General features: G+C 39.7%; 1 protein-coding gene across 2 annotated transcripts in view; it reads left to right on the forward strand.

The window, feature by feature from the left end:
- LOC149166945 (choline-phosphate cytidylyltransferase 2-like) overlaps positions 1 to 15,572 on the forward strand; it is a 156,648-nt gene extending 141,076 nt beyond the window's left edge. For both annotated transcript variants that reach the window (XM_089432831.1, XM_089432830.1), the window contains exon 9: positions 15,158 to 15,572. In XM_089432831.1, the coding sequence (XP_089288957.1) occupies positions 15,158 to 15,247 (90 nt within the window). In that variant the 3' untranslated portion in view covers positions 15,248 to 15,572. The remainder of the gene's footprint in view (positions 1 to 15,157) is intronic.
- Positions 15,573 to 25,467: the final 9,895 nt, after the last annotated feature.

The raw sequence follows: 25,467 nt of genomic DNA on the forward strand, positions 1-25,467 counted from the left end.
AGAGATTGTTGCTGAAGAATAATAAATAAACCCTCATCTGCTGCACCGGTTTTCCTGCATTGGGTTTTTCCGGGGACTATTGTCCAAAAACAACTGTGTTGATGTGATTGATTCTTGTGCTTGTATTTCACTGTCTTTTTCTTTATGCTATTATGTGACAACTGCAATAGAATTTACTTTGATGTTTACTGAAGAGTTTTGTAAATAACTTATTGTGGAAAATAAGTAGGAGAAATAAATTAGTTACTACAGTTGAATTTCATGTTAGAAATTTTCACACCAACTAGACCTCAGACCGTTTGGAGTAGGAGTTCCAGTAGTGGGTGGTAATGTAGTGCCTTGACCACAGTAGCGCGCAAAGATAAGTATGATGACTTTGGTCGGAAGCAAGTGTGTGACCTTGCAGCGAGTCAAGGGAGATGCATGGGGGTTCTAATACACGTAGGGGAAAAATGAGGTGTGTCCCTTACAAACCTGTAATAGTACGCAAATTGAAAGGAACACACGAGCGGACTGACATCACAGGCTGGAAGCGGAATAGTCCACAAACCAAAGTGACGGGTTAATCCAACAACACACCTTCAGCCAGATTCATATAATTGCAAACAAAATACTTCATAAGAAAATGCGTAAGTTAAACAACATACATTGCTAAAATAACTAGAATAGTCGAACTGCAATAACAACATATGCATGAAAATGCGCTGGCTTAGTTATATTATTATTAAGTGAAAGTTCCATCCATACATACACCATTGATAGCCACTAGCGCCAATAGTGGAACATTATAGTCAACATCGCCTGCTCCAAAAAAGCATACTCTCTCTACGCTGTGGAGAAGCCAAGGCTCGTCACAATACTCCCAAGCCTTCTCTAAGCCTAATCCCAGCCAAAAGCTTGGCTCCCAAAAGCCTTTTCTACGAGTTATGATGTTCTATTCATAACAAAGGGTGGGGTGACCCTTGACATTCCCCTTTGACTCTTTGATTACCCTCATGACTCTTCAACTCTTTTACAAACAACTCTTTACATTACATAGTGATTGTTCACATTCCACTAATGACACTTGGAATTTCACTTACAATATATTTACAAATAATATACATTTTCCAAAAATAGGCTAGAGTCAACCTATTAAGACAAACGCTATGACTCGGAAGCTTGGGGAAAGACCAACTTGTCAACATCCTCTTGATGATCTTCGGTGACAAACTGATACCAAGCTTGGTATTGTGCTATGGTGTCCCCATACTGTTTGGTGATGTATTTCTAGAAACAGACTCTTGCCTCCATGGCTTCTGGGTATATGGTCCTGCAACCTTTGTCCAACTCATCTTGAAGCATGCGCAACATTGTCCTGAGTATGGCGGGACCACCAATGTACTTTTGCATGTTTGTTGTGCTCAACTGCAAGTCATTGCTGGTGGCCTCTTGCATTAACTGCTCCATGTACCTATCGACCTCCATCCAAACTTGGCTCTTCTTAATGGCTTGGGTGAGGGAACCGATTGACGGAATCTTGTGTCCTCACCATGACATCTCGACTCTTGAACAACCGTGCATAGGAAGCTTGTATGCTACTGATAAGCGGAGGGAGTTGCTCATATTTCTGGATCAACATTTGGATCCGTGCTTTGTCTAGCTCTGCCTGTGGCTTCATTATCTTATGCAAGTAAAGTGGGGCTCCCTTGTATCTCATTGTCCATTCTTGTACGTGTGCAATAGTAGCATGTATGTCCTTGAGAGTTTGGACAATCTTTATGCACCGCTGTTGAAAACCATATAGATGGACAATTTCCTTGTGCATGGTGACAAATCTGTCATAAAGTTTCCGCATGGTGGTCTCAAGAGTCGATACTTCAGCAAGTATCGCTTTCCTCATCTCTGCCATAGTGGATCCTGTGGATTGTTCTGCCCTCTGCCTGGCCGCTTGCAAGTCCTTTGCCATCTGATCATTCTCTGCTAACAAGAACTTGACATTTGAGCTCGTGGCTTCTGCATAAGCCTTAGTGGCATTGACCATGGCAGCTGGATGCTTTCTAACATCTGACACTATCACCCTTTCCTTCATAAATGTAGGTGATGCGTGATCATCCGAGAAATGCTTTCTCTGCGCCTGTACAATCTTTTGCTGCAACTCATCAAAGGATATATTGTACACATCCATCACCGGATCATCATCAAGGAGAACAACCTCTCCTTGCTTGCTCGGGACTGGTTCTGATACTGGAGGTGGTGGAGACTGCGGGGCGGCCTTGGATGCTCTCGGCATGAGGTCGGTATCTTGGTCCTGTGGCTCCTGTGCCAACTCCATGTCCATCTCTTCAACCATTTGCTCAATTTGTTGAGCAAGTTCCCAATCCTACAACTGCTCACCCTCTTCTTCATCTGCTGGCTGTTCTGACTCTTCAACTTGTATTGGCGCAATTTTCTCTATGATCACGCCTTGCCCTTCTTCTTGTTCTTGTTTCTGCTTCTCTTCCCTCTCTCTCCTTCTTAGCTCCTGCTCTTCTTTCAGCTTCTTCTGTTAATTTTAGGTATGTTCTATGCTTAGAGCAATTTATTTCAATTTTCACAGTTAGCTCAATATCTTTTCCAGATTAGCAATCACATCAGCATTAAAGTAAACTGCAGATAGAACATAAACATAAAATCGCAAAAGACAAGCCAAGACAAGAGGACACAAGATGTGGCACTAGCCAGGGACAAACCCCAATGTGGGGAAACCCTTGATCAATTCTTCTTATATGTTCTTCAATAGTTCAATAGAGAGAGAGAGATAGTACATTTACAACAGAAGTCAACACTTAGACTTTCTAGATAAGAGAATAGATCATCTCTATATGAGATCAGTTGAAGACATGCTGCTTCAACTGATTCTCCAAGGTGACTCCTTCACCTATCATTGTGCTGCATCTTGTCATCATGCTGCACCTCACCGTGCTGCACCATGCTGCACCCATCACCACATTGCTGGGCCTCATGACCATGCTGTACACATCATCATGTTGTACTTTAAGCTGCGACCGCTATTCCATGTGCCATACTGCACTTCGCTGCACCATGTACTAGTTGTCCCATCTATTGTTTTCATGTACTGCTGTCCATGTATTGCGTCATGTACATGCTATACTGCTGTCTCATTTACTTGCTCCATCAAGCTTCATTGTTGCTCCATGCATCACCATGCTTGCAGTTGTCCATGCTTTACCATGTTGCTGTTGTCCATGCTTCACCAAGCTTCATTGTTGTCCCATTTAGACACGTTGTACCTTGCTGCCATGTACTAGCTATCCCAATCACCTCAAGGCACCCTACAGATCTCAGATCTGCTACAACAAGGATTCGCTATCCAATGATAGGCATCCAAATCTGCTGTAGGGTATGAGGCTCCTCCACGTATCCTAAAGCCAACCTGTACCAACCAGCAACATAAAGCAGCCCCAAACAATAAGGAAGAACCTCTGTCCTACTGTGTTTTGTCCAGGGCATATGCGGCCTAGAGAGAGGGCCTCAACTAGCCTTTTGACCCTCACAAAAAGGTCCTCCCACGCAGCTGTAGCAACAACCCTATTCAGTGCCCCTGTGACAAAGATAACCCACACATAAATACTTCAACTTACCTTTGATTTGCTGCGGCTTGTTCTGACTAAGAAGACATACCTACGCTGCCCATAAATCTACCCTTAAGCACCTTCCTAGCTGCTTAGAGCTGCAACCTTCTTCCATAGAGAATCCGCACCAAAATCCGCCCTTCAAATGTTGTGGCTAGGGCTTGCTCTGTACTGCCGCTAGGGCATGGCCTCTTCTCTTGTTTGTAGCTAGGGCACCTCTTCAATTGCGGCTAGGGCTAGGTCTCTTCTTTAGGGAAACAACTTAGGTTTCTTCTAGACCAACGTTGAGGGTAGCTAGGACTTCTCCTTGCTGTGCTATAGTAGTCTCCTCCATGACTGCATTAAGGTTGATTACGACTTCTTCATTAGGGCAGCATAGAGCCTTTCTCCATTAGGGCAGCGTTATCCCGTAGGATCTCTCCTCCTACTAAAACCCAATGACAAGTAGAGAGGAAGAGATCCCAAGTGAGTGTGTAGAAATGACTTGAAGGCCACCTCTATTTATACTAAAATGTTGAGCACAAGTGGGGTTTATCTGGTTGCTGGCCGACCTTGACGAATTCTCCCATAACACAAATAAATTCATATCTCCATGAATACTTATTGGAATCGGATGGTCTTTAGATCAACCCTACACCTCTTGATGAGAGGGATCCAAGAAAAATATCAGCTGCCATTAATCTTACCCATATGGAATTTGGCCCTAGTTGCCAATTTTAACACTCCCTCTCAACTAGGGAGAACTCCATCCGTTGATCCATATGTTTGATTGTACTATCTCTGCCATCAGTGCCTTGCGAGGTACTTCCCATGAGTCCCAGACTGCATGGGTAGGATGCCTCGACATGAGAACTAATCATCCTGTCCCAAAGTTGCCTCGGGGTACACAGGGGAAGGCTAAGCCATTCACCCTGTACATAGCGCACCATTAGTGGAGGGTGAGTCGCCCTATGGTCGTGTGTTGCTCCAGTAAGTACCCCAAGCCCCCTCCAGAGCTCCCAAAGCTCAATGCATGTAACATGTAGGACCCTTATAAGAAGGTCTCTCAACGACTCCAAGTCGTTCGGGAAAGTCAAAAATTTGACCTTTCCCCGGGGCTTAGACATAATTTTTGCGACCTGTACATCGGTCTCAATGCGATGGAGCCTCCTCACTCATCGACGTACCATATCCCAGATAAGGTAGTATCTGATGTCTATAAACTGGAGCAATCATAGAATACAGGATTCCTCAACAATCAAATCCCCCTCTGGTTGACACAGAAGATCACGGTGGTATCCATCATGTGTACAAACAGCTCACTGAAGAGCTCCTGCAACCAGGCAACTTCACACGAGGTCATACTCGTAGCTATGTATTTAGTCTCAGCAGTGCTCAAAGCAACCGTCTTTTGCTTCTTGCTTATCTAGGATATTGAGCAGAACCCAAAGAGAATCAGCACTCAGAAGTGCTCTTGAGATCCTCCATACTGCCTGCCCAGTCAGTATTCGAATATTCATGCAGCTTCATATTTCCGGCAGTGTATCTCAATCTATGAGAGATTGTGCCTCGAAGATATCTCAGAAGATTCTTGGCACCAAGAACATCAATGTGAATGAGTTTCATAAACTGTAAATCATATGTCCGGACGGAAGTTCACCAAGAACATCAATGCGAATGAGTTTATGAAACTCAGAGGTATTTTCCCAAATCTGGTCCGGCATCACTGCCATATAACTTCTGAAAGTTAAGATCCTCAAGGTAGTCACGGGCTTGCAGTTTACCATTCCACATCTAGAATCCAACTCTCTCTTACTTTTGCAAGTGAGAGGGTCTCCACCTACCATAAATAGGTCGTTCTTAGAAGGTGCCGGTATGAGAGGTCTATCATCCACAACCTTCAAACAATGGTTTGGATCGGCTTCACTCTTAGTGAATCTCAACTTCATCTGACAGCTATCAATCCTCTCATATCAAACCCAGGGTGATTTGCTTCAAGCCATAGAGGGATTTCTTCCACTTGCACACATGAGATTCCCCATCATGAATCTCAAACCTCCTTGGGTTGTTCCAAACCTGTGGACCTGCTACATGAGGGGAATGGTCCCCTTGTAAGATTTTCCTTCAGTACATCTCAGACATGTACCTTCATGCTCCTTTTGAATTCAGGCATCCCTGTCATCATCTGACTCATAGACCTCTAGTGCTATGTGTCAACTGACATGGTCCCCAATGGACTTCTTGCAACTTGATTCAAATTGCCAACCCTGAACCCATGAGTAAAAGCATCTTTGAAAATTCTATTTTCAAACACATACCTCTCCATCGATGAATGCCACCTTGAAACCTTTGACTTCCATTGCCGAAATGGACACCAGGTTCTTCTTGCGATCAGGTACATAAAAGAAATTCTGAAAATGAATCGAGTTACCTCCATTCAATTGAGGGGTAACATTCCCTACACCCTTTCTGAGATAGGTGGCATTGACTCCAAGTATAATCCAACGATTGTTTCCATCTCTACCAACTTAGAGAGAGAGCACCCTTCTATCCGATGGAGTGCCTTGAAGCACTACAATCAATAAGCCAGATTCCCAAAGAATCTGAAGGAGATGGCCAATACAAGATAACGCTTCTTTATCTTATCAAAAACAACATTTGATTCTTCATACCTGGGGTTCCTTGTTTTCTCTGAAGAGTCGGTCGTTTCCTTGATGACCTGCATTACCTGTCATTCCTTTGATCATTGAAGATGTCCTGGGAATGATTGTTATTATCATCAAGTGATTTGTCCCTACCTCAGACACTCCTTCGCATAATGGCTGAACTTATTACAACCAAGGCATCTGCGTTTCCTCCTACCCTTAGATCTGGACTTCCCATTGAAGTGATCTTTAGGTGGGCCATCAGAAGCTTCCGCTGCGCCATTCTGATAATATTCTCTGCTTCGATTTCACCCTCGGTGAATTTGAAGAGGGATGAGGAATCCATTGATCCTTTTGTCCTTTCCCAATTGTCTTCAGTGATTGCTCTTTCACTCTTGCTTGGGCATTGTCTTCACCTCAGCTTTGATACCATGTTAATTTTAGGTATGTTCTATGCTTAGAGAAATTTATTTCAATTTTCACAGTTAGCTCAATATCTTTTCCAGGTTAGCAATCACATCAGCATTAAAGTAAACTATAGATAGAACATAAACATAAAATCGCAGAAGACAAGCCAAGACAAGAGGACACAAGATGTGGCGCTAGCTAGGGACAAACCCCAATGTGGGGAAACCCTTGATCAATTCTTCTTATATGTTCTTCAATAGTTCAACAAAGAGAGAGAGAGAGAGATAGAACATTTACAACAGAAGTCAACACTTAGACTTCTAGATAAGAGAATAGATCAGCTCTAAATGAGATCAGTTGAAGACATGTTGTTTCAACTGATTCTCCAAGGTGACTCCTTCACCTATCATTGTGCTGCACCATGTTGCACCCATCACCACATTGCTGGACCTCATGACCATGCTGTACACATCATGTTTTACTTTAAGCTGCCACTGCTGTCCCATGTACCATACTACACTTTGCTGCACCATGTACTAGCTGTCCCATTTATTGTTTTCATGTACTGCTGTCCATGTATTGCATCATGTACATGCTGTATTGCTGTCTCATTTACTTGCTCCATCAAGCTTCATTGCTGCTCCATGCATCACCATGCTTGCAGCTGTCCATGCTTTACCATGCTGCTGTTGTCCATGCTTCACCAAGCTTCATTGCTGTCCCATGTAGACATGTTGTACCTTGCTGCCATGTACTAGCTGTCCCAATCACCTCAAGGCACCCTACAGATCTCGGATCTGCTACAACAAGGATTTGTTGTCCAATGATAGGCATCCAAATCTGTTGTAGGGTATGAGGCTCCTCCTCCACGTATCCTACAGCCAACCTGTACCAACCAGCAACATAAAGCAGCCCCAAACAATAAGGAAGAACCTTTGTCCTACTGCGTTTTGTCTAGGGCATATGCGGCCTAGAGAGAGGGCCTCAACTAGCCTTTCGGCCCTCACAAAAAGGTCCTCCCACGCAGCTGTAGCAACAACCCTATTCAGTGGCCCTGTGACAGAGATAACCCACACATAAATACTTCAACTTACCTCTGATTTGCTGCGACCTTTTCTAAGAAGACATACCTACGCTGCCCATAAATCTGCCCTTAAGCACCTTCCTAGCTGCTTAGAGTTGCAACCTTCTTCCACAGAGAATCCACACCAAAATCTGCACTTCAAACGCTGTGGCTAGGGCTTGCTCTTTACTGCAGCTAGGGCATGGCCTCTTCTCTTGTCTGCAGCTAGGGCACCTCTTCAACTGCGGCTAGGGCTTGTTTGTGGCTCCATTTAGATCTGCGGCTAGGGCTAGGTCTCTTCTTTAGGACAACTTAGGTTTCTTCTAGACCAGCGTTGAGGGCAGCTAGGACTTCTCCTTGCTGTGCTATAGTAGTCTCCTCCATGACTGTGTTAAGGCTGATTAGGGCTTCTTCATCAGGGCAGCGTAGAGCCTTTCTCCATTAGGGCAGCGTTATCCCTTAGGATCTCTACTCCCACTAAAACCCAAAGACAAGTAGAGAGGAAGAGATCCCAAGTGAGTGTGTAGAAATGACTTGAAGACCACCTCTGTTTATACTAAAACGTTGAGCACAAGTGGGGTTTATTTGGTGGTTGACTGACCTTGACGAATTGTCCATGGGACACAAATAAATTCATATCTCCATGAATACTTATCGGAATCGGATGATCTTTAGATTAATCCTACACCTCTCGATGAGAGGGATCCAAGAAAAATATCAGCTGCCATTAATAAGATGACCCACATGGAGTTTGGCCCTAGTTGCCAATTTTAACTTCTTCTCTGTTTCTTGCAACTTCCTTTCTGTGTCCTCCAACCTTTGCTTTTTTGTCTTCCTTTGCTCTGCTCTCTTTATGCATTGTTGCCTCTTCACCTCCACTGCCAAAGCTGCTTTCTCAACGAGAGGATCTTCTTTGAACTTGTAGCTTTTCTCAGCCTCTGGGTTCTCGGCAATCTTCCTCTTGCCTTTGTCTTGCGCTGGTTTGCTGCTTATTGCTGTTGTTGTTGTTGCTTCCTGCGGTGCTACTACCTGCAGAGCAACTTTTCATTCTACATCCATGCTGATTAGTTCATTGAGCTTGGAGGAGTTGTAATAGTACCTCCAAGGATCTTCCTCTGCCCAATGAAATGTCCCGTGGATCCATGGATAATACACCTTCGCATAGTGGTTCTTGCATATACAATGGGGATCGTACAGATTGTAGTCCTTGGTGCCGAACTCAAACTTTTCTAAGTCCTTGGCCTCAATATTCGCATCCTTCAAGGTCCTGATCTCGTATAATCTAATCCGCAAAGGAAGAGCAGGCCATGGTGCCTTCTTCCTCCTATGCAACCCTGCTGATAACCCTATGGAGATGTGATATGCAACCTCTTGCATGACCAACTTATCCGTGGCAAACCTTGGTAGCACATGCGGAGGCTTCTCTCCGCCAAACATCCTGATGAAGGTGCCACTGGGTGAGGCATACCAATCTGCAATGTTAAGTATTGCCTCCATCGCTTCTTGGGACATGTAAGGTGGATCCTGCTCAAAGATCAACTTGTAAACCGGGATGATGAAATGGTTAGATAGCCTCGCCATGACTCCTCGGTAGCTGCACTCGGAAAACAACTTGCAATAAATATTCACGGCAGTCTCTGATGGTGTCCATGTCCAACCCATGCTAGGAAATTGATGCTGGGCATAGATTGCATCAAGTAGGTACGTGGACATATAGAATCTCACTTGCTCATCCTTGGGCAGATTCCGGGCATTAGTCACATGCACTTTCAATTGAAGAGCCAACAAATCTAACCAGTTGAATGGCCTTCCGTCATTCGCCAACTGGTCCAACACAACCACCCAATTCTACGGAAAGGTGTCCGTGCTCTCTTGACCGTATAATCGGCATGCAAAGATGATCAAGAGTTGGTAGGCCTTTTTGAGTGACTTAGTTTTGTAAACATGATTGGGTGTCGATTTGAACTTCGATGACTCTTTCACCCAGCGCTTTATGATGTCTCTAGTGTTCACATTATTGTGGGTGGCATAGAAAAGTGCATCCATGCAGTTCACCGACTGAGGTAGGTGATACATTTGATAATAGTTTTCCGTCCTGAAGGTAGCAAGCTATGTTCCACTGGCATTGCTTAATGTCATCGTCTTGGGATTGGTATGTGAGACAATCCAGTGAATGATTTCTGCACATGGGAAGGTGGGGTACCTGCATGCAACCTTATATAAGCCTGACCGGTGGATGTTGACATAGACCTGTTGATCTTCTAGATCTTCCTTGAAGTTCCCTGCAAAGATATCCTTGATTTCTTGCCATGTTATCTTCATGTCCTTCTCTATGAACAACTGTGTGTCTGCATAGACTGGCAAGTTCATTGACACCTATTCAACTACATCCCCAGTGTTGCTCTCGACAATATCCTTTGATGCAGCTTTCTTGGAAGCCATGTTACCTATACTGCTGAAGAGTTGCTCAACAACTGCTGCACCTGGAGACAGAGAGGACACTCATGGCATGCAAATGTTAGCTTGAAATCAAAGCACTTCAAGAACAAACCAAGCAACAAACTGGGCAACTGCTGGGAAGGATTGCGCAATTCTGGCTCTCAGAGGTGACTGATTGTCAGCTGGATCTGCGCATTGCGTAGTCCCAACTGCCAGTGGGGAGGTGATGTTGACTGGAACTGCGCAATGCACAGTTCAATCTGGCTTGAGCTGGCTGGGATTGCGCATTGTGTAATCCCATTGGCTAAGGCTTTGGGACTAGCTCCTGGAACTATGCAATGTGCAGTTGGAGCCAGGCCTTGGCAGCCTTTGTGCAATTCTTAGAGCCAAGGCAGAGACTTGAGATCCAGAAATGCGCAGTGCATGCCGGGAAGCGCTGGATCCGGGCCAAGGAAGCCTAGATCTGCCCAGATATGCCCAAGGGCAACATGAAAACGAGCAGATATGAAAGTGTAAGTGATGGTTGGAGTAGATCTGAGTGAATGATGATGCATGCAATCAAAAGTAGTGCAAGAATCGATCAAACTGAAGAATAATGAAGCTTATGGAGAGAGTCGCTGCAATGGCGACCGTTAGTGCAAACACTGGGTAATGCATGTGACACTTAAGAAAGACAATGCAAAACTTATAACAACACTTTTACCAGCTAAAACAAATCAAAACACCAGTGGTCATTCAATAAAACGGGTAAAACAACACTCTCACAAGCCAAGCAACCAAAAGCAACAGAAAAAAAAACAAAAGACTAGAAAAGCAAGACTTAATTGGAAAGCTACGACAACTGTGCCGAAGGTTCCTATATCTCCTCAGGAATGCCAGAGCTCCAATATCGAATGTGCAAATGAGCTCTGGTGGCGTCCATTAAATATATTTGGTTGATTTAGGGTTTATAATGCGAAGACCAAAAATCTAGGGAAAAACAACACATGGCGACAATTTCCAAAATAACTCAAGTGTAACTCTGGCTGCTAAAAATATATCCCTATTTTTTAGGGATGCTTTTTTGCTTTTTGTTTTTTGCTTTTTCGGGGAAAAACTGCCATGCATGCACAAAGAGATTGCACAGTTCCCGAGGAAACTGATAAACTCACTAGCTCATGCATTGGGCAATCGCTGACGGAAAGTTTCTGTGCAATTTCTGGGCTGAGTGGCTCACGCTACCTCATGCTCTGCGCAATTTCCCAGCTGAAGGCAGGCTGCCAGCTGGATCTGCACAATTCTGGAGTGGAAGCTCACTGTTGGCTTGAACTGAGCATTTCCCGAGAGCAAGACTGGTTGCCCTCAAAGATTGTGCAGCTCACTGAGGCAATCTTGGAACCGGGTTGCAACCAAGTCAAGAGATCAGCTTGTGGTTAGACAACAAAGCAAGTAAGCGAACACAAGCTATAAAGCAAAAGATAAAACTCAATGAAGCACAAGTACCTGGGTCAGTGCGAGATAAATTGCTGGGATTTTAGTAGAGAGGCTTCAAACAAAGCGTAGGCAAAATTTTGGAGCGATGTTTTAGCTGCTATAACACCACCTACAATTTTTTGCTGTCATTGGGCCACATATGTCAGAATGAAGTAAATCCAAGGTTCCTTTGGATCTACTACCACTACCTGGAAAAGATCCTTTAGTATTTGTACCAAGAGCACAGCTTTTGCAAACACCATCATGTTCAGCTTGGAGTTCTGAAATAGCTGTAGCCATATTTCTTAATGCAGGCAAAGGCTTGTAGTGTAGATGAGCTAATCTTTAATGCCATAGCTCACAGAGACTGATGCTATCATGGACTAATGCTTGAGCTGGGTATCCTATCAACCTATACAATCCTCCTTCTCGAACAATAATTACTTCTGCAGAGTTTATGTCTGATCCTTTAAGCCATGCAAACACTTGTCCATCCACAAATGAAAGTCTATATCCTTTGTCTTCCAATGCTGAGATAGAAAATAGTTTTTTCTTCAATCCTGGAACAAATAAGACTTCACTCATGTGTAGAGTACTTCTAGACTCTAGTTGAAATGGAGCTGATCCAACTCCTTTTACAGCATACTTGGCATTGTCTCTAAGTTCCACCTTTAATGCCGAGTCTCTTTTTGTCAAATCTGTAAGAACATTTAGAAAACCAGTCGTGTGCTTAGAGGCACCACTATCTACTAACCAAACTTCACTGCTAGTTGTTATGGTGCTCCAGAGAGCAGAGATACAAATTTTCTCCCTAGCTCCCTTTGACTCTAAAATAACTTTCTTTTGATATTTGACTTCCATCCTAGGGCTTGAGAAAATTTGACCACATATTTCTCCAATCTTGGCTTCTCCAAGTCTTTTAATGGCTGCTCTTTCACCTAGCTTTGATACCATGTTGAATTTTCAATACTAGAAACTGATTTTTTAATCTTGATAATTACTTCTAATGATTTATAATTAAATTATCTTATGTCACATGAATCATTAAGCAATTATACATAGAAAATCTCAACAGTAGAACAATGATAACAATAGGATCATAAAGAGACAGCGAAACACAAGAAACACAAATTTACCCTGGGAAAACCCAACCTTGGAAAATCCCAACAAATTTTTCTTCCAAGGAGAATTCAATCTTCAGCAAAAGTTTACAATAAATATTGTCTAGAAATCTGTGCCAATTCTCAAGCCCAACTACTAGTCAAACCGGTCAAAATTATTCTGAATTGTAACTGCTGGTCAAATCCTTCAAAACAGAGAAGTCAATGCTGCTCAACACTGGTCAATAGACAGAATTTCTGTCAACCTAGATCTTCGGTCCTGAAGTCAACGTTGTGAAGTCAATTTGGTTTGTGGTCAACACCCTGAGGTCAAATGCGAGCAGCAGATAGATTCAGTCAATGGTCAAAATTGGTCAAACTTCGTCAAACTTCAAATTGCAGTCGACTTCGCCCTTCTTCTATGTCCACTTCTGTGACTAATCCAGATGAGATGTTAATTGTTGATTGGTTGATTGAAATGAGATGTCTTCTTGTGTATTTATAGTGATCAAATGAGTGCCCTTTTGACCAAGAGTCACCTCTAATGGTGGGGCCAACTTAGGTCTCTTGCAGCCTACATAAACCAATATAAAAATTGAACTTTCTTTTAATCAATTGAGGTGAATATTTTTAGATTTAAAAAAATTAAGGAAAGATTTGCACCTCTAGGGATTTGATCCCTCTCGGTGCATGATAGATCTAGAGTTAAGATGGTTCTATGCTGGTGTGTGGGGCTGTGCCTTATGTCAACTTCATGTTGATGTTGGAAGGAATTACACATTTCCATCATAATCTCATGCTATTGAAATGTTTTAACTAAGATCCATCTTAATTTCAGATCTATCATGTGCCAAGAGGGATGAAATCCCTAGAGGTGCAAACCTTTCCTCAAATTTTTTCAATCAAAAAAAAGGTTTTCACCTAGAGGGATTTGATCCCTCTCAGTTTATGATATATCTAGAATTACGGTATATATGTGTGTGTGTAAAGTTTATGTTGAGCATAGAAAGAATCACACATCTCCCTCATGCTCTCACACCATTGAAATGTTTTAATTACAAGTCTCTTTTTACTTTCAGCTGCTCTGTATATATACACACAGTTGATATTAAAATAGTTTAGTTTAGGTGGACATTGAAATGTTTTATTTATAACTGACATGATTGTTTTTTTCTTATTAATGTTTTATTTAAATGCCACACAACTCCATATTAAGCACCAAAGGAAATACCTCTGTCATACTGGATGTATGAGGCACCTATCAGTGGAATAAGAAATCTCTCTCTCTCTCTCTATATATATATATATAAGAAAGTTGATATAAAATTATTTTAGTTAAGGTAGACACTGAAACTTTTTATTTATAGTGAACATTGAGAAATGCCTTTTTGTCATTGATATCTCTTTTTTAAATGCCACATATCAAATCTATGCTGAGCATTGAAGGAATTACACATCTTCCTCATGCTAGGCTGTAGAAAGTGCCTTTTGGTGCAATTACAATAATCTAAAGTTTCTACTTGGGTATCTATTAATTTGTGTTTTTGGGTAAATTTCTATGATCTAAAATCTCTTCCGCCTGAGAACTAATTACTTTATATGCAGCACATTCTCTGTCATGTCAACAGCTTGTTTAGAGACCCCTTAATCATTAATGACTTTATCCACATTACTTATCTTTTCCACAATATGGTCCATAAATCATTGGTTATGCATGAGAAAGTAGAGGTTTAATAATGCCTCATATTTGGGATTTGACGCTTTTCTCTTGTACCCCTTTGACTGGTTTTATTTTCATTACATTGAATTTCTTTAGGGTGTTGCCCTTTCTATTTTTTTAACGTTACTCACTTTTTTCTTTTAAATGATTTTGTGGAGTTAAATTTGTTTTTTCATGGAGAAATAATTCCCCTCATCCTACTGACATTTTTCTTTTAAATGATTTTGTGGACTTAAATTTGTTTTTTCATGGAGAAATAATTCCCGTCATCCTACTGCATTTCAGTATTCAGAATGAGGATGCAGGTACCTTGCCAACACCCTATGGATTTCATCCTCTCTCCCTAGGGTTTCTGGAATAAGGGTGATATTAACTTCCAGTGGCAATAACAGCTGGCAACCCTGCAAGATTCGGTAGGAATGGATATCATGACCTCACTGGGCATTTTCTCCCTAGCAGAAAGGGTTGCACCCACCCTGCAATCCCTAGGGGCTGAGACATAAGTTGTTATATATTCAAAACAACAGAGTTCTAGTAATCCCTCCTTCTTGAGCACTTTAAATCTTGTTAATTTGTGGTGCATGCCATTTACTAGAGTGTCTTAACCTGGTAATTATAGTATCTGATTCTGAAACATGCTTTTTTTCATTCAAGTCCAAATTAACAAGAGTGTTTTTTTTCTAAACTTTAATCAGTGTTTACATTCCAGCTAATTGCATGTTTGAAACTTTATGTAGGAAAATGCTATTAAGACTCGAATTCAGAAAGGCCTGAATCTTGATGAAGCAGAAGCAGTGAAGGCAAGGATATCCAAAAATGCTGGCTAGCGGAGACAGTTAGCGTCAAGTACAAAAAAAATAAAAAAGTCCATTTTTAAAAGTTTTTAGTGTGTTCAGCTTCAAATACTTTTCTAAACTTGTGTCAATGGCATTCTGATTGAAGATACATTTATGAATGGATTAAATATTAGGAATCATGCATATGTTAAAAATGGCCATCTTTATGATTTTCGTAAGTACTTTTATTGTTTGGTCTATATCTTATTACAAAAGACAATGTCTGTGGGTGTACACTGCATTGTAACTGTTGTTACATTCAACTTGAAAACTTACATAATATATAAGCCTGAACATAGTTCTGAAGTATACCTAATTGAAGCTGTTATAATTTTTAATGTAGTCCATGTATATTTGTTTGCAAATTATGAGGCGTCTTTTAGCTTGGATGACATTTTATATAACCGTGTTTCAAACCAGTAAGTGGTAAAATGCACCTATGCCTCAAGTGCTTATCAGTCATTATTATTTTTCTTTCTGATATCAGACGCTTGGGATGTGATTTGATTTTTCTTTATAGGCCCAAAATGTACCTGCATCAACTGTGTATCTTTATTCAACTTTGTGCAACTTTTAGTTACCTTTTAGACCTTTAACGGTTCCAATGTTGGGCTTTTGCTGACTACGAGGTGCATTGTAATATTAAAGGGTCAATATTCTTCATCTGTAAGCAGGATTACAGTAAATTTCAATACGTAAAGGACCTGAAAAGTGAGCCACTACATAATTTTGTAATCGATGTGGGAACATTACAGTTCTGTAGAATTATTATATAAATGAAGAATGTTAAGGGAATCACTGTTTTTTAATGTCAAATTTTAGTCTATGTAAGGTCCCATTTTCAGTTTCCTCCATAGTACAGCCAAGATGGATTTCTAGGGTATGTGATGGTTAGGCCGTAGGAGTAGGATTACATCATTAGGGGTCCCAGAGGGATTTTGAGGGATTTTTATGGGATCTAACGACATTCATTTGGCATATTCCATCATCTGCAAAGCTTGCCTTTTGTTCCGTTGCATTTGGACAACTTCTGTAAAATGGGGTTATTATTGACCCTGACTTGATTAATTACACTTGAGGTGACAATCCAAGAGGAGTATTTGATGGAATACCACAATGTAATAGTTCGTTGGAACTGGAATGAGAAGATCTATAGGATTGAATGATGAGAAGAGACTTTCAGTGGCCACACAAAGTCCCAGATTAAAAATGACTTTAATTATTCACTTAATTGAATAAAAGGAGGGGAAAATATTTAATTGGAGGAAAAAGGCCGAAAGTGATTTAAGTGAAATAAAATTAAATTAAAAGTCACTTAGATGGAATCAAAGGGGAACTTCTAGAATAATATTAAAATAATCAAAATAAGATACTTCTAGAAGCTTGGAAAAAATATATAAAAGGAGGAAGAGGAAATGATTTGAGGACATCTTGGATTTGAGCATTTTGTCTTTTGGTGTTGTTTGGAGAACCTAGTTCTCTGCTTTAGTAGCCCTAGGACATAAATCTTTGAGTGATTTGGTGAGAGTGGAGGGGAATCCATCTCATCCCTTATTTTGATATTTACAATATTTACATGGATTTACCTAATCCCAAAGATTGTCTGAACATTCCCCTCCTTAATCTAAAGGGATATGGGTGAATCCAAGCATCATTATGAATCTTTAAAACTTTTCCCTTCCTAGTGCTTTGGTGAAGATGTCTGCAATTTGCTAATTTGTGGAACAATGTCATCGGTGGATTGTTTTTGCCTCGGCGTGATGTCGAATCAGAGGTTATTTTGTATTGATGTGCTTCGTTCAATCGTGAAACTTTGGGTTCTCCGCCAATTTTATTGCAAAAGTGTTATCAATCAAAAGAGGAATTGAATGCACTTGTTTCTCTACAAATCCTCCAGAATTTTCCTGAGCCACACAATTTCCTTTGTTACTTCAGTTGCTGCCACATATTTTGCCTCAGTTGTGGAATCTGCTGGAACTGATTGTTTGCGTGACCTCCAAGAGACAACTCCTGATCCAAGACTCATAACATAACTTGAAGTAGATACTCCAATTTCTTTATCTCCATCGAAATCTGAATCAAAGTATGCAATCAAGCTGAAGCCATCCACCTTTGTATACTTGAGTTCCCTTCAAGTACTTTAGAACTCTTTTTGCAGTAGACCAATGACCCTCACAAGGCTTTTGCATAAACTTGGAGAGGATTTTAACAACAAATGAAATGTTTGGTCTGGTAGTAGTCATGTAGTTGAGACTTCCTATGAGTTGTCTATACTTCGTTGCATCCTCAATATTTTTTTTTTTGGTTCTTTTCTCCTTTAGTGGATGTAAGCTTTAAATTCTGTTCCATTGGAGTAGTTAAAGGATTACACTCAACCATGCCAAACCTGTTCTACAAATCTCTAATGTATTTCTTCCGTGGGAGGAATATAAACTTGATGTTTGGTTACTTCAATACCAAGATAGTAGTGAACATAACCCAAATATTTCATTTCAAAACCTTTCCTTAGTTTCTTTAGTTCCTTGTTTATGGATGCAATGTAGTTCTCATTGTTCCCTGTCATCAAAAGATCATCTACATACACCACAAAATACACAATTGTTTTGCCAACTTTCTTGACAAACAAAGTTGCATCATCAAGATCATACTGTTTGAAATTGAGTTTCAGAAGATGCTCAGTGAACTTCTCGCCAGGGAAAATTTTAAGAACCACCCTAAGTTTATATGTATAATAAATAGGCGAATCCCCATGATACATAAGGAAAAATGGAAGGCGATTTTATCAATAATATAATATGTATATATAATTTTTTTGGCGAATCTCTCACCAGATTATATTATCTTGTAAAGTCATGGCGAATCTTTCACCGAATTATAAAATCTTGTAAGATCTTGGCAAATCTTTCACCGAATAATAAAACATTGTGAAGTCTTGGCTAATGTTTTGTTAAAGTATACAACCATATATGATAATATGAAAACATATTCATTAAACTGTAATATACTAACATACATGTTTGGAAAAAAGAAACATAATTTTTTCTTCCTACAAACAATGTTGCAAGTTTCAGTGGGCGTGTTTGTCAAGGTTCTTACTGTACACTCTTGCATATCCTTCTATTAGTTTTGATAATATTCCACCAGAAAGTTCTTGTATGTGTTGATCTTGACCACTAGTTCTCTCAAGGTGGGAGAGATTAATCTTCTCTACCACTTTTGTCAAGCTACGAGAGATTAATGTTTGCACAAATTTTGTTTTACTTTTCTCCCAACTTCTCTTTCCTTGAGTGTTTCCATAACTACCTTGTTGATTCCCTATCAAACCAATTTCTCAAATGCCAGCCTAACTGTGACAAAGGACTTTCTTGCTTCTACAAATTTGTAGCCTCATTGTAAGGAGAAGTTGTTATATTTGCAGGGGCAATTTATAAACACTCTCATTCGCTATCCAGGTGACCTTCAGGTAGTTCATCCTTCCATATGATATTTGGTCATTACACTTTGTTCTTCAAGAAATATAGAAGTTATGAAAGTTATTCTACCATGTCATGAGGTGTTGAATCGAGGGAATCCCATATCCATGAACCTTATCTGTGGTCTTACGATGCAATATTTTATTTTGAGTCATTGTGTTAAAGTCCCCTCCCCGTCAAGTAGGCTTTATGCAAGTAGGAAAATGAAATAGGTCCCCCTTACTTACTGACCTTCCTTTCTCTTACCTGAATAGTTGTATTTTACCCAACCAACAAATGGTTCCTACCTTGAATGATGGAGTTTAATAGACCAACAATAAAAGATTTATGTAACTCTGGTCCCCACCACCTGAATACCTTATGGCCCAGCATGAATGAAGGCATGTTAAGGATTTCTTCATTAGTCTTGGTAAAGATCATTTCAATTCATATTCATCATGGCTTCCACTAACCACTCATGTAGGGTCACTTGGCTTGGTAATGCAAATTGTTCATTAATGCTTCCCATCACTCGACCACCTTCAATCATATTCATTTCAACAATTTCATTTTGATTAGCATTTGTAAAATTTGTATGTGGTTTTTGTGATCAACAACTACGATTTTTTCTTGAATTGCTCCATCATATTCTTAAGTAGCATTGCCATGTTCATTATCATCACCTAATAGATGATACCATCCTTGATGTAGACTCAACATGTTTATAACAACTTTTGCATCTTCATCACCAGGTATTTCAAAAACTTGGCTACAAGCATCATCATTGGTAAGAGCATCATAATTGACTAGCCAAATTCCATTGCACTTACATTCCACATTAATATTAGAAGGTGTCAAGGTCCTTTCAATAGATATGTTAGCAATTTCAACTGTTTCAAACCTTTTTACCTCTCTCAATGGGTTCTTTGCCATCCAATTTATTCTCTCAAACCTTAAATAATTCTTAAAAGGCCCAAACACACTTCTAGGGGTTGCAACTTATGAGTAATGTTTAAGCAATGCGAACACTATGTATGCCTATCGTGTTTGCTTCTGTGGTTTGTAAAACTATGTTGTTGTGATGGCCATAAAAAATTAACAAGTATATGTTTGTAAGATAGACGCCTCCACGTAAAAAGTGATAAAATGGTACAGTCAGATCATAAACAATTATTTAGTCATCCATGTATTAGGATGTGCAACCACGAATATTCCTTGCTCACAATCCTTGACATGGTTCTTCATATTTTTATTTCCCTAAACCAAATATAGTCTAGACATTGATAAACCAATTGTAATTGCACAACAAAATATAGTTATCCACGCTGTTGTTAGGAACTATGTCACATGGTTCGAGTTCGACAACGATTAAGTTCGATTCGAATTCGAATTTTCCGATCAGGTTCGAATGAGGTTCGGCATTAGGTTCGACTATACATATTTTTCAATATATATATATTTATATATATATATCTATATATGACCTCGGTCTAATGGAGCAGGAATAACCTTGTATAATGGACGTTGCAAAGATTGAAGGATTAGACATTCTCGGCATATCTGTTTTAGCATACAAATCTACCTAGACATATCACAATTGCATAGCTAGTGATCTCGACATACCTGTGAGGATCTCAGCTGAATGGAGTAGCAAAGATCTAGGACAAAGACACAGTGTCAATGGATCTCACAGCAGTCTTGGCATCAAGGCCTCGGTGATACTCCTGTAGAAGTCTAGACTCTAGACAAAGAATAGCAGTGATAGAACCTCTCTCTCGGCCTAATAAGATTGATGTTAGATGTTGTCTCAATCACACACACACACACACACACATATATATATACTACAATTGTGGCACAATAACAAAGCCACAGAAATGATCATTCTCGGAGGATACAATCCCTGCATAACAAAGAGCCACAGTAACCATTACAGTCTCGGAATAAATGAGACAGTAAGGACCTCAGTATAGTGAGGAATAGTATCTCATCTCGGTGGATCTATTTCTTAACAGTCAATGTATATATATATGTAATGGAAAGATCTTCGGATCCCTCACTATCTTTACATGATCTCACTGTCTCGGTGTAAGAAAGATCACAATGATCCTGCAGTCATGGAATACACTCTTGCATGATCACAGTCAACATGATGGTCTAGAGTAAAGTGATGAAGGTAGGATAAAACAGCTATCATGGCTGTCATAATGAAGTTTTCAGTGCATCATTAAAAAAATCGAACCTTGAAAAATTCGTTAAAATTCGCCTTCAGGTTCGTTGAGGTTCGTTTAGGTTCGAGATCGTTCAGGTTCGACTTGAGGTTCGAATTTCAGGTTCGGCGAACCTGAACGAATTTCAATTTTTTTTTTTCAAGTTCACCGAATTTCGAACCTGAACCTTCAGGTTCGCCGAACCTTGTGACATAGGTTAGGAAACACTTTGGCACATTTTCACTCATTCTCTTGGCATTTATCCACATGCGACAATTCCTTCCAACTTGGAAAGGAAACTCGTCACAATTGCATATATATTTTGTAAACTGTATGAATGATCTTTGTATGCCTTGGATAGAGTGTAATAGAACTTGGTCAGAATTGTAGGTTGTAAATCCATAGCTTTGTCTCTATTTAGACTTTCAATTGTTCATAATGCCAGCTGTTGATATATTTTCTTGACTCCTGCACACCCTGATTTCCCCAAAATCCAACTTTGAATGGACTCAAAGTGGAGCAATGTTAGCCTTAAGTTGTATCAACTCTAAGTCATGGCCAATTTCAAGTATCTCCTTACACCAATCAACTATTTCCTCCTTTTGTTCAATTAACACTATAACAACCCCTTTCTTCTTCTTCCTTGCATGAGGTATTTAGCCAATAATGTATTGATGCTAGTGAGTTCCATATTTTCTCACTGCAACTCTTATTAAGCATCCATTGAAGTCAACATCATCAATTGCCTTCAGCATATCCTCTTTAGTTCGGCCTTTGTTAACACTAATCTTCTTGGTTAAACTTGCACCTTGCACTATAATTCATGCAGAAGCACCACCTTCAACATCTACATCATATGCTCTTCAACTTTTATATCATTATGCTCTTCAAAACCTACCTGATTTAACTCCTCATTTGAGGCAGAGTGTTGTAGATGATCAACCCTTGTCACTTGCATTCTTACCCTCACAAGAGCAACACTATTTCCTCGTGCATGACAGAAAAACATTAAACAAACAAATATTGTAGAATAATAGAGGTTGATGCAGTGCATAGCAACAAGGAAACGAAAAACTTTAAGGTAAACATAGGTGACAAGAAACAAAACTTTAAAAGGAGAGAGTTTATGAAATAGTGTTGATCCCTAACTAAAGATTCATGGTGAGAGAAATGTTTGCAGTGACCTATAGAGCAGTATTGTAAACTGAGTTGAAGAAATGGTGCTTCCATTAATGATGGTTTAGATTTATAATGCTCCACTGGAAATCTTGATTGATGAGTCCCAAGAATAAAGATACATTGTATGAAATTTTGACAGTGATCTAGAGAGCAGTGTTGTAAACTGAGTTGCCGCAATGGTGCTAACATGAATTATAGATTAAATGTATATCATTCCATTGGAAAGTTGAGTGGTGAATGGTCATCGACATGGATTGCATATGCAGAATGATGATATATGTGTCTAGGATTGATTTGATTATGATCTAGGGGCTCTTAGTTGCTCCTACCCAATGTTGGTGCTTCTAAAATGTTTAATGGCCCTGGTAGATTGATTTGATTAATGGTCATTTTGAACATAGTTGAATAAGTTACTCCTTTGCATTATAGATTACAAACTTAGGGGTGGGTCATGGAAAGCATTGAAAGATAAGCATTACCTATTCATGTCTGATCAAATGCACAAGGGGAAAGAAGCATTGGGCTCTATATGGACTTGAGGTTATGCATATTGGAACATCATTTACTGCAGACATTCTCCAACAATCAACCTCTCTATCAGAGGTGATAGGTAATCTGTACACCAAAACTGAACCTTGTTGGACTAATGGCCCTGGTAGATTGATTTGATTAATGGTCATTTTGAACATAGTTGAATAAGTTACTCCTTTGCATTATAGATTACAAACTTAGGGGTGGGTCATGGAAAGCATTGAAAGATAAGCATTACCTATTCATGTCTGATCAAATGCACAAGGGGAAAGAAGCATTGGGCTCTATATGGACTTGAGGTTATACATATTGGAACATCATTTACTGCAGACATTCTCCAACAATCAACCTCTCTGTCAGATGTGATAGGTAATCTGTACATCAAAACTGAACCTTGTTGGACTAAACATTTGATGGTTCTTAATGTCTAAGGATTTGAAGTGTCTTTACGTTAGAGCATTTAAAGATGTGTTTGGACATGATGTTTTGTATGGTAGTGAACTAAGAGTCACTTTCTAGACAATTGTATGCCTAGTGAGTTTATGGAATATTTTTAAACTTGTGAGCATTCTTCGTTATCAGTGTGCTGTATTTTGATGTGTTAGAGTTTCAGAGGTCAGGTTCTATCTCCACTATTGGTCCCCATTCCACTACTAGCTTCCCTCCCCTAGTTTATCACCTGCTTCAAAATCACATACTTATGAGGCATTGATTACAATTGAATAGAACCAATGAGAACTTGACATTAATATCAATGGAGTTGCAAGAAGAAAAAAACATAATCAGGGCACTGTATCAGGACAATACATTAAGCATGCAATAATGCTTGCGAGAACGATCTCCATTACAACAGGAATGACTAGGGATCATGAAGTCAAATACAAAAAGATTCAAAGCATTGATCAACAAGAGGTGCTGCTTAAGAATAATGTATTACCCCACAAACAACACCTCATGTTTAATTTCAAATGTATTATTACCCCACAAGCAACACCTCGTGTTTAATTTCAAATGTATTACAACGAACAACAGAGAAATTGGCAACATAAAATCTTAAGAATCAAATACATGCATAACCTAGCAGGGACTTCTATGTTCTGGGAGCGGAGTAATGAAAAATAATCCAGAGTGAAAAAAATGTTATCTTTTGATGAATGACATATCACAACAACTATGTAAGAATTAAAACAAAGCATGCACAATCACCACATTTTCAGACATAAATTCCCATTGAAAAATCAGAGTAGCTGATCAAAAGCAAAAGATTCTCAATTTTGCAGTCTGCACCAAAAAAACAAGCTCAAGAATTTGAGATGATGCCTAGACACAGGAAAATCATGGCTGATATGCAATAACTGAGCTACCTAAATAATGTTACCTTATTCGATCAATAATACTCAAAAAACAAAAGTATATTCTACCATTTCTGAAAGAGCCGAGTTGGAATGTACATGCAGATGAAGGTTTCTCATCAAAACACCATTACTATTTGATAAACCACCACGGTTGTAGACGACCTTCAATCCTGATCTTCAACACCTGACCTAATGAAAAACTGGGCTAATTAAATCATATTACTTTATGCCATCCATGACACAACAACAAACGTTTTATATTCTGCCATTTTCGAGAGAGCCCAGCTAGGATGTATATGCAAATGAAAATTTTGCATTGAGAAAGAAATTATTACTAATTCAAAACATGCCAAGTTTTTACCTGACACTCAATCATGATGTTCAAAACCTGAGTTAATGGAAACATCCCAATTCATCATGCCCACCATTCACAAAAGATTTTACATCCTGCTAATTCAAGGAGAGATTAGTTGGAATATAGGTATATGCAAATGAAAGTTCACCAAGGTATATAAGCAGTTACTCATATGTTTCACAATCCCAGTTTGGCAAACTCCCATTATTCTTTTCAACACTTCCAACTGAAAACAATCTCTAGCAATGTGAGACTGCACTCACTATAATTTGCGCTACTTTGAACATCCAGTTGGTTGAAAGGCCTTGCATTTGGTGGTCACACAAAAATTTGAGTATTCAAGAGTCAAATATTTTGAAACATCACTTAACCCATGTTCATCATTTAGATACTATGATTCCATTGAATAATACCCTCCCTTGTTAAGACAATTAAGACCAGAAGACTATTAAATCAAAAGCTAAACAATTTTGTCAACAAGGTCTTACCAAGTCAGTGAAAGAGGGGTGTTATTATCACGCCCATTGGGGTTCAACTCTCCCAAGTGACATGTTCACCTCTCGTGCACTGGCATGCCTCCACAAGGGGCTGCTTATTGTGTATGGGACCTGTTATCACTCCAGGAAACTCTCCTAGGTTGCAGCTTGGAGATGCCTGGTAACATATAATCTTCAATATTGTTCTCAGAACTATTGGAATGGATGATGGTTTGGATCAAGTCAGATAATCATTTCAGCTCTATTCTCACTCAAGACATGCATGAACACCCTCAACAATACAAGGCTTTAGACCACTAATGCTCAATAATTTATAGATTCAATGGATAGATGGAGAATACTATTTGTACTAGCAGATTGCATACATAAACACATATGAATGGCCAGCTACAGGAAGTAAATGAGACTTGCAAATCTAATTTATCAATGTAGAGATAAGATGACAGTTATCTGGCATTAGACACAACAGAAAACATGAATAACCTATTCATGTGCAAGCATAGAACAACAGAGAAAATGGACATTGAACATATAATGGCAAAAGAAGCTTATATTGCTAGAATGAAGATGAGAAGCTTGAAGGAACAGAAGAGGAACAATCTCCAGAAGTTGAACCTCTATTACATTTTGCT

This window comes from Pinus tabuliformis, chromosome 5_1, assembly GCF_031772625.1.
Source record: "Pinus tabuliformis cultivar Carrire ecotype Pingquan chromosome 5_1, CPIR1, whole genome shotgun sequence".
NCBI classification, from domain to species: Eukaryota; Viridiplantae; Streptophyta; class Pinopsida; order Pinales; family Pinaceae; genus Pinus; species Pinus tabuliformis.